General features: G+C 32.4%; 1 protein-coding gene across 1 annotated transcript; it reads right to left on the bottom strand.

The window, feature by feature from the left end:
- Nucleotides 1–2987: 2987 nt before the first annotated feature.
- On the bottom strand, nt 2988–16416 carry LOC114189847 (villin-2-like). Its single transcript, XM_028078563.2, has 24 exons — nt 16112–16416; nt 13469–13575; nt 12846–12945; nt 12466–12534; nt 11900–12136; nt 11651–11828; nt 11422–11554; nt 9752–9911; nt 9517–9667; nt 9326–9426; nt 9084–9242; nt 8310–8378; nt 8168–8236; nt 7938–8075; nt 7709–7837; nt 6561–6708; nt 6437–6447; nt 6176–6316; nt 5964–6089; nt 5595–5657; nt 5153–5257; nt 4567–4828; nt 3799–4022; nt 2988–3595 (listed from the first exon to the last, which is right to left on the bottom strand). Exons 2-24 carry the CDS (start codon nt 13522–13524, stop codon nt 3482–3484), a joined length of 2943 nt encoding a protein of 980 aa, XP_027934364.1. The 5' UTR covers nt 13525–13575; nt 16112–16416; the 3' UTR covers nt 2988–3481.
- Between the last annotated feature and the right edge of the window lie 374 nt (nt 16417–16790).

The raw sequence follows: 16790 nt of genomic DNA, 5'->3' as shown, positions 1-16790 counted from the left end.
CATCTGGCTTTTAAACTTTTTTATTAGTCTATCAATGGATTGTTTAAAAGGTTTAATTAGTTTGATGCTATTTATTTTTTATTTTTTATTTAGATGTGTTATTTTGGTAGTCGTTTTTAAAAGTGTGTTATTTTAGTTCAAATTTTTGAATAAAATGTTTAAATTAAGTTTCAGACAAAAACTAATAAAACCGTTAACTTAATTTATAACTTTTACTACTAAATTTTAATATAAATATCAATACTTAATTTTGTAAGTCATTTTAAAAATTAATACCATTAATAATGTTAATAATTTTTTTGTTGAAAATGATTTTTAGAAATTGAGACTCAATTGATATTTTTTTAAAAACAGATATCAAACTAACAAATATAAAAAAAAGTAAATATCATCTGACTAATTAAATCTCAATTAAAATATAAAAATAAAATATAATTGTGTATATAACATGATAATGGAATCAAAATTATAAATTACCAAAACGGAAAAAGGAAAAAAAAAAGTTAATCATAGGTAAAATTAACATTTTTTTGTTCAGTTTTGTCTACTGTGAATTCTTTAACTACTTTCTGGAACATAATTATTAATGCTGTTATTGATAACTTAACAGCAGGAAAAAGTCAAAGCACTTATTTATGTGTGAGAAATGTGAATGGGGGCGTGTGACGCGTGCTCCTTTTGGGGGTTAAAGTCCAAAAGAAAGAGAAGAAAAAATGGAGTGAATGTGAGCGAGTGGAAGAGTAGTAGCTGTAAAGCGCGTTGATTGTGGCATGTGGTACTAATCTTTATGCCCACCCTGGTGATTAATAATTAATAGGTATTGTTTGGTTGTGAATTTTTGGAATTCGAGCTTTATAAAGCACAGAAGCCGCCGAAACGCGCTTTTAGACGCATTCTCCTCCTAAACTGCTTGGTCTGGCTTTTATGCCCAAACAAGGTCCACTGCTTGGAGCGGTGTAAAAGCGATAGTTTTGGGTTTAGTTTAATGAAAAAAGGTTATGGGGTAATGCATATTCTTAACTATTAAGAACCGATTAAGAAGATATATATTTATATTTTTGGTTTATAATTTTTTTAGTATGTATGACCTGATATCGCCATATTATTTATTGAGTGACTAAAAACACATATTACAAAAATATAATACAAGTGATTGCCTTGTCAAACTTCTAGATGATTTATACTGAATTGAAGAGAGAGATTTGAGTCTAAGACATGTTGGGTTTTGATTACGGACTAAAACCAAGAGTAAAAAATAAAAATGGTAAAAGAAAAAAATAATAAACCCAATAGAAAAAGTTAGAGAAGTTTTTTAGGTGAAATCTTAAATATATACTTTTTGTAATAAATGCGAGGGAACCAAAAGACCCTTTTATTGGACTAGACACCCCTAGATGACACTATTGTTGAAGAGTGGAAACACTTAATGCAGTCTTTTGATAAGAATTATTTCTCTATTATTTATCATAGATAGCTCTTTCTCTTGCTTCAAAAAGATTGTTCAACTTCTAGAATTTAGGTTGAGAACTTTGCTGGGATTCTCCATTATTTTAAGTTGACTTATGATAAATTTAATAATTTCATATTATTTAAGAATTAATATCAATTGTATCGTGGCATGAGTTTTAACTTCTAAAATAAACGATATCTCAAATAAGATAATTAACTTTAATGATAGTAAATAGTATCTCAACGAATTTAAAGTCAAAATAAGTCTATCAATTATATCATAGATGAAAAGATAAATAATTATCTGTGGAGACAGAAATTCTCAAAATCTTAATAAATATACGTAAACATATAAGTGTCATTGGAAGTGATACATATTTTTTAAATGATAAAATTAGAAAAACATATCAAGATTAGTGTGTTGTTATGGGTTCTAATTTAGTTATCTTATTTTTCTAATATAGGTTTTAATTAAATTTAGCTTTTATTTTGTCAATGGGAATTTTTGAATTATTTAAATTATTTAAACCTTTACCCTTAATTAACAATTCTAATTCCTTAAGTGAAATTAAAGCTAAATATACACTAAGATTAACTTTTTCTAACGAGAATGAACACCTTATAACTATTCTTAACTTCAATTTTTACTAAATTAGTATATCAAAACACACGTATACAAAAATTGATTTCTTAAATATGTATATATTGTTCCATGTTTTTTATAATTAAGCTAATAAACATATTTAATATTTCCATGGTCATTTTTGCCGATATAACTAGGAGTACCAACAGACTCTCATGAAAAAAAAAATTATGAATACAAACTATTAAACATCTAATAAGAAATTATAAAATCCTATAAACCAATCTGGTCCAAGAAGAGTACTCCAAAACATAATTCGGAAATATATTTCCAAAATGATTATTCTGTAACATATGTTTCGAAATGGATATTTAAAAAATATATTGCACAATGAGCATTCCGAAATGCTTTTAGTTTTGTTTTCCCCTTTCTGAAATTTCCAATCCAGGACACACTCCTGTCTTCTAGCCGCCCAAACCCGCCAAAAGGAATAATGTAATTTTTTCAATTTCTATGAATAATTAAGCCAAACCATAATAATATATATGACTTTCTTCTAAAATCTAGTTAATTGAAAATTTTAAACCAGTTTGGTCACCATTTATTTTCGTATTCGTAGACAAATAGATATGTATCAAGTGTGATGTTAGTTTGACATTGACGATTCTCCCATTAATAAATTAGTTATATCATATTCAACAGCTTAGTAATTTAATGAAGGTAATTTAAATATTTTTTTAATATACCTCCTTTAGAGTAGTTCTAGTAACATTTAAAAGAATGCCCACATAAGTAAAATTCAAAATCAATTACGCATATTTAAATACGTTTTCTAAAGTAATATTTTTCAAACTTATACAATAAAATTTTATTTAAATTAACCAATCCTAGTAAACAAATTCCATTTTAACTAAACGAATGTACAATGTTATCCAAAATTCAAAAGCTCCAGCAATTAAATAATAATAATAATGATAATAAAGATAACATCATTTACATAATACAAATTAACTAAAAATAACAAACTTTTTTATGTTCCATTATATTGTGTTATAAGTGTAAAAGAAAAAAAAACAATACATATACACCCGCCTTTCTAACCAATGACAAATTATAAAGCAAATAGCACAAGATATATAAAATACAAACTTGAGAAAATAAAAGAATTGGACCTCACCACTGTCTAGTGTCTTCATTGCTACAATATGCAAACATTGCAAGAGGCAGCAGCGGCAATCTAAAAGGAGAAAACTAAAAATCACTCTCCATGCAGCGTCACATTCAAACTTGGACACTAACCACAGCTACGTCCATCATATAGGCCGAAAGCAAAACGCTATCATATGAACCCAAACTATGGTATATACCCAATAAAACCCTATCCAACAGATAAGAGCATTTTAAGATAACTGAGGAAAGCTATAGTAACAAAAGAAGCAGATTGCAAGTCTAGAACAATTCATATTTCTTTTTCAGAATGTCTTGCTTCCATCTTGGCAACTTATAAAATGCCTCTTTTTCCATTCCAAATATAGCGTTGAAGTCCTCCTCCGACAGATAGGCCTGACCAGTAAAAATTAACAAAGAAAAATGTTATTTCAATCTACGCATAAAATTAACAGAATAATATATCACCAAAGAGGAATGCAATTAAAGATGCCCTTTCAGGAGTTTTGATATATTATATCAATACAAATTTCAGGTAGGGGGCTTATATTTCAAATTAATTTTAATCTAATAAAAAAAAACAATAGAAAGCAACTAACCTCCCTCCGGTTAAGATCAACTCCAGGCAAATCATTAACAGATCTAGTCTTCAATTGCTCATAAGTAAACGTCCTTTGACTACCATCCGACTCCTCCACGATTTCTTGTTTTGGTTCCATATCCTCATTGCTAGCAGTTTCAGGGGCAAGTTCCTCTGTTGTTTCCTTGGCCTCTGCAACTTCTTCGACTTCAGAGGATTCACTCTTAGCTTCTGCAGCAAGAACTTGAACAAATAGTGTGCAAACGATCGTCAATTTTTTTTTAATCCAAAGCAGGCACTTAATAGTCCGGTTTCAAATAAGGGAAAGAAAAAACTTAAAAATTTATTAAATTGGCATGTGCTGTTTCTACTCTTACGTCTGAAAAAAGTTTAAGGTATTTCAAGAATGTAGTACAATGGGTATGGTTGACAAACTTTTCAATACATACTTTTAGTAGAAGAAAATTAGATCATGCATAACTTAATTTTTACTTATTATTTTCTCCCCTAGAAGTGCCTTGTACAAAAGTTCATCCAAACATGTGTACTGCACAACAACGTTTCCACTACTTGTAGTTTACTAGCACGAGGTAAAGACAATTGCAGAATATACTACTATGATTAAATCATCAAACAAGAACATTATTAGAATTGAACAAAAGGATTTACATTCATTGTTCAAAAGAAAAAACACAAATATCATAGTAGGGGTTGTGAAATGTTTAACTTGGCAAACCCATTGAATTCAACATCACAATTAGATAAAAAAAAAACCTACTTTTCTTACCAGTGGGGCTATTTTCAGTGAGAGGACTACTGCTGGCCACAGGAGAACCATCGGGTGTTATTATCTTCTTTTCAGCAGTAAGAACTTGTGAAAGAGCAGCCACTGCTGCAGCTCTTTGTGATCCTTGACCTTTTCCGGATGCCTTTGGAGGAGTTACAGGCTTTGTCCCAGATGATGAATTAAATGCAGAGTTCAAAGCAGCTAAAGCTTCTGCCCTTTGTCTTGGTCCTCCTTGGCTTAACCCATTCAATCTATCTTGTGTCTGAAAGAACACACAAGATTAATTAGTTCCCTGATGATAATTGACCAGAAACCAGATTACCAAAACGAACAGAAACCACAAAGAGTACATGTGATCCCCACTCGGGGTAATTTTATTGAAGTAAATCCACTCTTAATTTATTCTCACTTATCCATTCAGAGCAAAACGAATTCTAAAACTTCACCTGTTTAACTTCCAATAACAAAATAAAGAGAATGCTATTTAATATTCTCTATTTGTTATACTGAATTATCAACTAATCTACTTTTGGTTTAAAGATCATTGACTATAAAGGTACTCGATCATCTATAGAAGTAACCATACCATACTGGGTGCTTTCTCAGATGATGAACTAAATGCATTGTTCAAAGCAGCCAAAGCTTCAGCTCTTTGTCTTGGTCCCCCCAGACTTGACCCATTTGACTTATCCTATCACCAGAATCAACAAAGTCTCATTAGACAGTAGAGGAACATACAGCATACTAATTAATGCCAACATCCAAATCAGGCATGATATTTATTGCACTGAAAAAATTGCATCTGCACAAACCTATACAACCCATAACTTGGAAAAAGAAATATTTATTTATACAAAAGCAGCATGGGTGGGTTAAATATTAGTAGTTGAATCTTTGCATGTAAAAAACATTGCTTATACTCAAGTTCTTTTTAAGTTGTTTTGATAAATATGACACAATAGTCTCTAAAGTGGATTAATTTGCATGGTCCAAATTTTACCACATAAAAATGAGAAATTGAGCCATACCTCGACAGCATGGCCAATCCCAAAGAGTAGCGCCACCTTTTTCTGAAATGAGTTCCCCTGAACCTGCACAGTAAATTTATTTTGGTAAGTCTCTCAACCGCAACACACATAGACAGCACTAACTAAACTTCTTCATACATGGGAGCTGTACTATGTTATATTCAGAACTTTAAGAACCCTATCAACAATAACAACAATCACACGGAATATCACTAAACTTGCTAGTAAACCAATAAAACTGTCCTCTTCTCAACCAGCAAAGACATACAAAATGAAGCTAAATTAAACGAGTGAAAATGATTAATTTTTCAAAGAAAATACATAACACCTCAAACTGAAAAAGGGATAATTTTGTGTTAAAGTACATACCACAGCTTTTGCATGATCCCAAGAAAAGTATGTTGTGAAAAAGCAAGGTTCATTCCCCTCTGTTACTTTAAACACTGGTACATGTGGAGATAGTCCCTCCAGAGATGCAGCAATATCTATGTATTTCTGAAGGAAGCATTCGAGTATGCATCAACAATTTCAAGCAGAAGAAAATATACAAAATAAAAGCCATATGCTTTTTAGCATGTTACCTGACCAATTTCAAAAGCATTTTGCTTTTCTTTTGGGTCCACAGAATAACCGACCCAAATAAACACTTCTGCGTGTGTGTCAAGTACAAGGATATCCTCTGGAAGCAGGTCATCTTGTGAGAAATTGTAAACTTCCTCTACCTGCAGGGTAAAATTTAAGAAAACTAATTAGAATACATTCAGAATCTCCTGTCCTCACTGTATACAAATTTCATATAAATATGGAAAAAAAATTAATGAAGGTGCAGTAACAAAGCTCACCTTGAACTTTCCTGGTGGACCCACAATGGAAAAACAGAAATGGTCAGTGTATCAATCAACAATATGCAACTGCATAATAATATTATATAATTATATAATAAGTAACATGACAAGAAAATGTTACCTTTATTAAATGATATGCCGAACAAATGTGGATCTCTGACAACTTCGTTAACAACTTTCTTGCTGGTGTAAGCTTGTTTTCCTCCTAGTGCAGACCAGAAAGCTGAGCTTTCTGTTCCTTCTTTAGCATGCTTTAGAGTAACTCCAGGCTGAATACCGACAGTTTTCTCGTGAGAAAATAATGTATATAGCAAACCTACTATTAACTCTATCGTCATGTTAAGCAAACAACTTAGTTTGGATGGAGGTAAGAAATAATAGAAAAGCATGTCGGTTTAGCCTGCTTATATTCAAATTCAAAATAGGTACCAAAGGGACCAACAGAACGTTCTGACCTGCGAACTAACCTTTTTTGCTCCCCCTTACATTTATAGGATTTTCTTAGTCTTTCCAATATGTTCAATATCTTTTTTTTTAATTTTAATTCCTACAAATATGCCATTTTTAACTTTGGTCCCTTACAAATATATCATTTTTTGTCTTTAATCCTTAAATATGTTATTCTTTTGTTTCGGTCCTTGATGACATCATACACTGATGTGGCACTTTTGGTGACATCATCATTACTGACGTGCAAATTTTGCTTATATGGGATGATATGACATCATCAACGTTAATTTTGACATCTAGAATTACGGCAGGTACTACCTAAAAAATGTGCTAATGCTAAAGTAAAATAAAATAAAAAAAAACAAAAACAAAAAGACCACAATTTATCAAGGACGGAAAAGACATAATTGGGCCTAGAACTTACACCCAACGACATTTTTATCCTCTAAAAGATTTTATTGTACAGCTACTTTGTAAAAGAAAAAGAAAACAAACACGTATCCAGCCTCAATTCTATGCCACACAGCCACAATTTTGATACATCAATCAAAATAGTGATCTGAACTTCAAAATGAAGCTCTCTCAACTCATGATACATCCCTAGGGGCATATTGTGTGTCCATACCACTCTATATAAAGAAATGAGAGTCTTCCGGTTCCAAGATAATGAGGAAAGACGGATCTTTAGCAATTACTATAGACTCAAACAAGTTTAAATTGTACAAAATTGAGAATTGGGAATTGTTTAAGCTGTAAAATTTTGTGGAAGTGCTTCAATAATTTTAAATAAGACCAAAAACCTAGATCCCAAGACCTTACCCTTAAAAATTCAGCAACCTTTGCTGCTAGCTGTTGCTGCTCAAAAGAACACTGATTCCCATGCCAGATAAAAACTGTAGAGCCAGACTGCAGGACAAAACTCTCAAAAGAATTCAATGATGACGGCACCTGTATAAGAATGACATAATTATGAAGGACTGGGAAAAAATATGTTCTACAAATATACATAATGGAGAGGAAAAAAGTAAATATTTTGATGGGTACATACCGCATCAACTTGTACAGATTTATTGTTATGAATAGAAGTTCCACCCATTCGAATAAGTGCAATACTCTCTGATGTGTATGTCTCATCTGATGCATCTTTGTCTGCTAATAAATTCTTGTACCCGGAGCTCAATCCTCCCTAAAATACGTGTATGTCATAACATAATTAGTTTTTTTTTCTAAGACATACTGTATATTACTTAAAGCAACATATAGTTCTGGTCATGATACCTTAAGTATCACCATTGGTTGGAAAATAGCAACAAATTGTGGTGGCTCTTTGCCTTCAAATATGCGACCCTGAAAGAAACTAATGTGAATTATACACGTTTTCCATGCAACATACTCAAATTGACACTAGTGTTTACGATACCTGTACAGGTCTACCCTTTAATGAGGAAAACATTGTATTGGCCAACCGAGTAGCAGTTGTCTGGTCCTCCTGAATAGTAAATTTAACCAAAGGTCGAAGCATTCAAATTGAATTAAGTAGGGATAAATAATTATGAAACAAATAATAGGTACTGAAAAGCAATAATTATTTTAATTGCACATAATGATTTATGACAAGTTATACCTTCAAGACGAAATAAATCTCAAGTAGTTGACTAATAGGTGATTACTCATTAACCACTTTTTGAACAATGTTAATCAGTAAAGTTAATCAGTAAACCGGTCAATTACCCAGTGTTCCAGCACTATTCCTTTCCTAAAGAAGGAGAATTAAATAATAGTTACCATATATATAAGGTGTGTGTGTGTGCCTAGCATGCACTACTGCGTGAACACATGTATGTATATGTAAATATATATATAGTTGAATATAATTTATCCAGGTATAGATTGTTTGATATGGAATAACTTTACAGATATAGATTATGGTAACTAACAGAGTATAGTTTGATCACATGAATCCAAATATATCCTGCCAAGACACCAATAAATAAAGCTAAGGCTTTGATATTCACAACGTCAATCACAGCCAAAAAATTTAAACCGAGTTAAATAACAAAAACATGTTTTCCTATACATCCAAATTCTAGTTAAGTCCTAATAGTGTTTGGCACTGAAGATAGTATCAAATTGAAACTTTACAATCCTCACAATCACAATGAATCTAGATCTCAAACTGAAGGACATAAATTACCTCAATGCTGTCTTTACCAAACCAACAGCACAAGAAGAAGTCTTCTTTCCTCTCACCGGTATGATATGTGTACAGTACAATATAACAATCTCCACTATAAAATTTACCAATCTCCTCCTTTGGCAATGCAGTCTTGGCATCTCCATTAATTCGCCATACCTAAAAATTTAAATAATATTACATGTTCAGAGGTGTAAATTAATCAAGCCAGGGAAAGTTTATAAAGGAAATTATAACCCCACCTCTATCTTCCCACCTCCTTCAAGCAAAGGTGGAATTGCCTCATTTACAGGGGTATTTTTGGCCATTCCTTTGACACCCATACCTTGTTGCTTAAGCAATGCTAACAGTGCATCAAACAGCACACTTGTCAGCATGGCTTATCTACACAAAATGGCAAGTCAAAATACATGAGAGAAGATATGATATTCACCTGCAACTTTTCCTCTTCCTTCCTCTGCATTGGTATTAGCAGATCCAGATGGCCAAGAATCAAAGTTGGACTTAAATGAATGTGTCTCGTAACCTTGAATAATCCTGGTTATCCTAGTAGATTTTGGCCTATTTTGGCTTGTAACAAACTCCTGCAGATATTCATAAATTAATGGTCCACTTTTAACTAACAAAGAGATGGATTCTGTAAGAAATAGATTCTAGAATGGCATTACCTCAACAGCTTGGCAGGCTGCTTTTCGTTCTTCTACTTGAGTTACCCGACCAACCCAGACAAATACCTCAGCACCACAGTCCAATAAATAGCATTTGTTGTTTTCCAACAATGATTTAGACAGTTCACCTTCCACGGGCGTAACCTCACCATTAGCAATACTGGAAGGAGAGTGCATAGGGAGTTAAGTCCTCATTTTAGTTATCAGAATGAAGCATTGTCAACAATCATAATGCTAATCAACACATGATGATGCCAACATTTCTTCCAGGTCAAAAAACTAAAATTAATGCACACATATAGAGCAGATGAAGCATAAACTTCATACGAATTTATATTGATAAAATTACTATCTCATACTGCTCAATACTCCACCAAACACCTCAATCTACTCAATGTAGCACTGGGGCTCTCCGTAATACTAAATCCTATCATAACACCATCCCTAAAACCCAACATATCTCTGGGTCACTCTACAGTACTTCATTATGTCATACTTCATTCAACATCCTTGTGCGTGAGAAACCTTCAAAATATCCCTTTGAGACCCTAACAACCAGCTCTAATATTGATAAATGAGCGCAGTAAAGGACTTAATACTCTATTGAATCTCTAATACTACTTAAAGTGCGATCTAGACCCCCATAATACCCAAGTCACTTTCATTAAATATTTTAACTAATACGATGATAATATTAAGGTGAGCACTAACACTTAAATACTGTATTTAGTCTCTCATACCACTTAATGTGGGATTTCTACATCCTAAAATACCCATGTCCCCATCATTAAAAATTTTAATGAGTATGATGATAGTGCTATTTAACGGAAAAAAAATTGCTGTCCTCATTAAAATTTAATAAGCAGCAACAGAAAGGCATATTCATGCATCAGGTAGAATTAGAAGAATTAAAAAACGTCCATGATTTCAAACAAAATCTCATTTGACACAAATACACAGAAATTGGGTGTAAAACCTATGCATTGACCAAAAAATGGAATTGGGCTCTATGAGCCAATTGTCAATAAATATATCTACAACAAGATCCTTTTGCCAACATCTCTAAAACTTTTATCTGATTTTCTAATCCCCTTCTTAATAGGAGTGTCTTCCCCTATATTCATCTTCAGCGTTAGGTTTCTATCAGTATTCTCCTAACATAGATGAAAACAAGAGCATACGGTATCTTAATAATATTTTTTACAAAAATAAGGTAGTATACCAATTAATTATAAATAACTTTTCTAATTGTCTTTGATACTTGCACATCAGATGATTTACTGATTTAAAAATAAAATATAGTAGCTGAAAATTCATTTGTTTTGATGGTATTATTTTGTCTTCGTTAAAAAATGACCAAATACATCTGTAGTTGTATAACCTTCTCAAAACAGATGCATGGAGTGGAGGAAGGGCAATAGGGCTTGAGGAGCATAAAACCACCAATTAATTATAAATAACTTTTCTAATTGTCTTTGATACTTGCACATCAGATGATTTACCGATTTAAAAATAAAATATAGTAGCTGAAAATTCATTTGTTTTGATGGTATTATTTTGTCTTAGTTTAAAAAATTACCAAATACATCTGTAGTTGTATAACATTCTCAAAACAGATGCATGGAGTGGAGGAAGGGCAATAGAGCTTGAGGAGCATAAAACCAACATACCTATAAAGCTGAGCAGGAATTGACTCTGGAATAACATCATCCTCACTGACTACCTTCTTCCCAATGGGAGCAAAACCACCAAAGAGGACCCAAAACTCACCTGAGTCAGACTCTGTGTCTAACTTACCATCATCTGAAAAGTGGAGTAGTTTTTATTAAGCAAAAAACTAAATGAAGTGCATCTGATGAACAGAAGTACTGAATTATGTAATAGGAAAATTTCCCTTACCAACAATTGCAACATCACATTTCCCTTTATGATATTTTTCTTTAAGGAATTGTATAACTTCCAAAGATTTGGCTCTTTCCTGAATATTGGAATTTGCACCATTGAACTGGTATATCTTATTCTCAGTGTCGACTATGAATACATCATCATGATTCAATGAAGACCTTGCAAAAGGGATCTATCAAAAAGAAAAATGTTTAACTGCATGTTCTCCAAATTAATGAATTTAATGAAAATAGAAAACTATACCTGTCTTAATCTAACAACTCTTTTCCCTTTGCATACATACAAACGTGTTTCAAACTCCTCTTCTTCAGGTTTTGTAAACCCAGATGCCACACCACCCGCTAATGGTATTATACATGGTTTAAAGTATGACAAAAACTTGTCAGATTCATGACCTTGGATTTCCCTGTGCTGCACTGCACGGCCTCCAAGAGCAGCATCTAGTTCAACGGTTTTAATGGCTGCAGTTCCAGCCTCATCCTAGAAGTGAAATCAGTGTCAATCAAGACTATTATTCTGTCAAAAAGATATTTATTGGTTTATGTATTTCCAAACAGATGTAAACCATGTTCAAAATATCTCAAACATCAAAATATTTTAAAAACAAGACGGTTAAAACACCTTGGAATAGTTAATATTCAGAAAAAAAAAAGAAAAAAAACTCAAAATAGTTAAATTTTAAAAAGGCACAACTCTACAAGCTTCAGCATTTTACCCACCTCTTCATTTAAGGAGGGACAAAAAGTAATTTAAGATAAATTTGGCATGATTCAGGATGGAGATGGAAGAGGGCGAAAGTTCAAACTTACCTGACTTGTATCTTTTCCAATCCAGAAATGTAAATCATAAAAATAACTGCCACTTTTGCCTTGAGTTGTCTGCATAGGCACATAGAACGATTGCTCAAAATATAAATGAAAGAAAAAGATAACAACCTATATTTCACACGTAAAGAAATTATGTGATTGTGCGGTTTCCTTATACATCTTGTATATTGTATCTAATCTAACACTGTGGATTATCATCTACTTTAATATTCACAGAATGAAGTGAGTCATTTACAGCATTGCACAAAGGGTTAAAAAAGATCAACTATCTCCAAAATATCCAGCCTTATCACCAAACTGCAACACCACATACACTTGCAAACATATCAATGTTCCAAGGTAATATCGGATATAGTACATACCTGCAAGATGATATAAGAATCTCCCATGTAGAATTTTCCATGCTCAGATTTGGGCAAAGGAACTGGCTGAAAATTCTCAATCCTCCATATTTCAGTTCCTCTACAGAATGTCAAGTTTCAAACTCTCAAAGCATATAGTACATTCAATATGTAAAAAATAGGATGAATGCTAGACATAAAATTATTAATGTCTAAATCCAACAGTATTCAGGGTAAAAAGTTCATGACATGGAACCAGAGACTCTATAACCTTCTGGTCCAAAGTCTAATCTTTGCTGTCCATGATTCTTATTGATAAAAGTTAATTTCAACATAGACCAAGGTTAGGTTTATGATAGTGAATCAAGTAGTGTTTATAGCTGAATGGTTCAATTATTCTTTCTTATATTTTACTCCTCAACTTTACTTTAGTGATAAAGAAAAAGATATATATATATATATATATATATATACACACACACACACACACATATATATATATATATACACATATATATATACACATATATATATACACATATATATATATACATATACATATATATATATATATATATATATATATATATATATATATATATTCCTTATTTTTTTATAAATCAAACCCTTTACTAAAAGGATACACTCTTTGACCAACTCCCTGAAATGCAGGATCCAAAACTTTTGCTGAGCTAGACATGGCTCAAGTTCCTTCTAAAGTATCCTCTCTCTACAATGTGAAGGTAATCCACTGCATGAAGAAACCGATGTTAACAAAAAAATAAGAACAAGAAAACCATTCGTCACTATGCACATAAACATGTAGAGAACATCAGGCATCAAAAACCCTCACTTTCTTAAACATAAAATAGTTTTCTGTATCTTTCAACTATCAACCATAGCACGGGCTGAAAGATTTTCCCGTTCGTTCTGGAAGAATAAATCATAGAAAGATTTTTCCCCAAATTCCAACTCTACTTTTAGGATAAATTGTGCTACTATGTCTTCTCTACCACATTATGCACAAATAGCAAAAATATTGTATGTTAATTGGAAAATGACTAAATCAAGGAAAAAGAGTCAACTTTTGGGTCTCAAGTCACAAATTATACATTTAAATTATTCTAGAAGACATGATGAAACAAAAATATAGATGGAACAAAAAATCCAAACATCCACAAAATGTGGCCACCTTTCATATTCACCAATATCCATAGGCATTATGGAAGTTTCATGTCAGGCATTGACAATCATAAATTTACGCTAGAGATTGGAACCTAAGGAGGAATTAGATGGATATCGGTTCAATAGGTGGAAGCACACACAAATCCATCCTGCTTCTACAAGGAGATATGTTGAGATCAACAGATCTACATTGAGGTTCAAACCAAACTTTGGGATTCTAAAACTAAGTAGTCCAACCAACTGAACTACAGACATATATTCAAACAAAAGTAAGCAGAGAGATGCTTGAATTAAAAATATATAGAACAGGACCTAAATTTGAACACATTGAGACCCAAAAGAACTCAAATTTGGTTTATTATTAAGTCAGAAAAAAAAATGTTATCGATAATATAGGAAAAAAAGTATGCTTCACATAAGGTTGTGGTAAAGCATGTTTGTTAAAATGTAGTAGATGGTAATTTCAGAAGTTGTCTAACTAAAACTCCTCTACAAGAAATATTTCAAATTTTCTAAAGAAACAACTTGTCCTTGTTATATGAATGCATACATACATACATACATACTTGCATACAACACATAAACACACCCAGAAACATAAGATAACCAAACTTATATACATTCTATTTGGATTGGAGTCAACCTAGTTTTTTAGTTGACAAAAAACTGAATTCACTGTGCCCGGGGTTCTATAACAAAAGAAAGCAAAATAATAACATGTAAGGCAAGAAGGATAACTCTAAAATGTAAACAATTTTCAAGCAATGAGAATGCATTACTCAGGCCGCACAGATTTTTAACTGCTTTTCAGCGAAGATCACAGTTTGCAATTACAGTGACCTAAATATGTCATCATTTTAAATTTTTCAGGCTATCACAAGTCCAAATTATCTTCCATAACAAGGTTTGGCCAATCATTCTATTCAACAACATCATATGTCTTGTCAATATTCTCAAGCAATGTTTGAGATGGAAAAAAAAAATTGAAGTCATCTTTATCTTAGAAAAATCTCATTGGTATCTGATTTAAGCATCCATGATTAAGCAGTTACCAGCAACATATTTCATCAGCTTCAGCATTTCTCCACCATCACAAATCACAATTCAACAAATGATATCATCAATTACCAATAAAGGAACGGTATTGTTTTCTCTTATTTTTATCTTCTTTATGCAATCGTAAACCAATTAGCATTTGCAAATTAATATTAATATGCAAAGGAACACTGTCCCATAATTGCACTATTTTCACCACAGATTACTTCTTTGACCAATGAAGCAACAAATTCCTCGTTACCAGAACAACCATCTATGACATTCATGTCCCAGGCTTCCCAGTTCTCAAATTAGGCTGATACTGTAAACCAAGAGCAATAATACCACCTTAGAGTGCTATCGCTGCAAACCGCAAAGATTTCTCCGAATAATTTATCTTCTACAGCTTTCTCCTCCATAAAACTTCTCTCAAATAAAATCAAATCAATAATAGCCAACTCGGGAAAGCATTCCATTGTTTGCCAAAACCAGAGAACCTATATAAGATTACACTCACGGCTATGTAATTGTAAAACCGTGGAAGTTTGAGCACTGAGTTGATAGGCCTTGAAGCATCAAACACCAATTTAAAAAGAAAAAAACGAAGGATTTTAAACTTAGAAACGCCAATTACGTTAGACTTGAATACTAAGATCCACCAGCACCGGTCATCTAATATTCATTTCATTTTTTCATTTCTCCTCTCAAATTAAAAGCAAACAGAAAAAAAAAAAAAAAAACACGCGAATTTTCCAAAGCTTCGAAACACAACCAAAATCGAAAACCACAACAGAAAAAAGCGAATCGCCTAAAAGAGAAAGCAAAATAACGACGAAAATTCAAATACCGATCCAAAACCAAAAGAAGAAGCACAACACAACGAAGAGAAATACACACAGATCACCGCACACGAAACTCGATAAAATTCGAAAACAAAAGAGAGCAAAGAAGGATTAGGATAACACAACAACGGCGACGAAGAAATAGTAAGATCAGCGGTTGCAAGTGGTGTAAGAGAACATGGAAAATTTGAATTAACCGACGCGAAATTCAACTGACGTATATACCTGAGATCTCAACGGCGATGATGAGGTGGAGAGAGACAGAGTAATATAGTTTGAAAAGAAAGTGAATTATTGCTGTTTCTGAGCGCGGTCTTTCTCTCTCTAACTTTTGAGGCTTTTGAGATTTGCAATTCAGAGAGAAAGAGAAGGAGTTGCAGGGAAAGAAGAAAAGAAAAAAAAAGTGCGTCGTGTGTGGATGAATTATGACAACGATGATGATGGAAAAAAGGGCGGTGAGATGAACAGAATGGGAAGGGAAGAAAAAAATAAATAAATAAATAAAACAATAAGAGAGAGAAAACGAAAGAGGAAGAGAAAGAGAAGGAGAAGGGTTATTGTTATCTTTGTTGTTATTTGTTAAGACAAAAATTAAGGCCATGGTACGTGTACAGTGCCACCGTCCATGTTTCTTTCCTTTTTCTCTTTGCTTTTCTGTAAGAAATTAGTTAATTAATTTTTGTGTGTTTTCTATCATTTCCGTTACAACCAAGATTCGCTCATTCCATTGCGCCTTAATTTGTTGTAATGGATAAATCAAAACGTGCACTCTAAATTTAGTGTTAGGAAGATAAATAAAGGAAAAAAAAAGTGAAACAACAGAAACCAGTTGATACAGGTAAGATGAAATTGATTACAAAATTTATTAATTCTGATGTGTTTTTTTTTTCTTGCATCAAAAATT

The sequence above is a fragment of the Vigna unguiculata genome, chromosome 7 (assembly GCF_037176805.1).
Source record: "Vigna unguiculata cultivar grain cowpea cultivar isolate G323 ecotype 2 chromosome 7, ASM3717680v1, whole genome shotgun sequence".
NCBI classification, from domain to species: Eukaryota; Viridiplantae; Streptophyta; class Magnoliopsida; order Fabales; family Fabaceae; genus Vigna; species Vigna unguiculata.
This window is presented reverse-complemented; position numbering and strand designations above follow the sequence as displayed.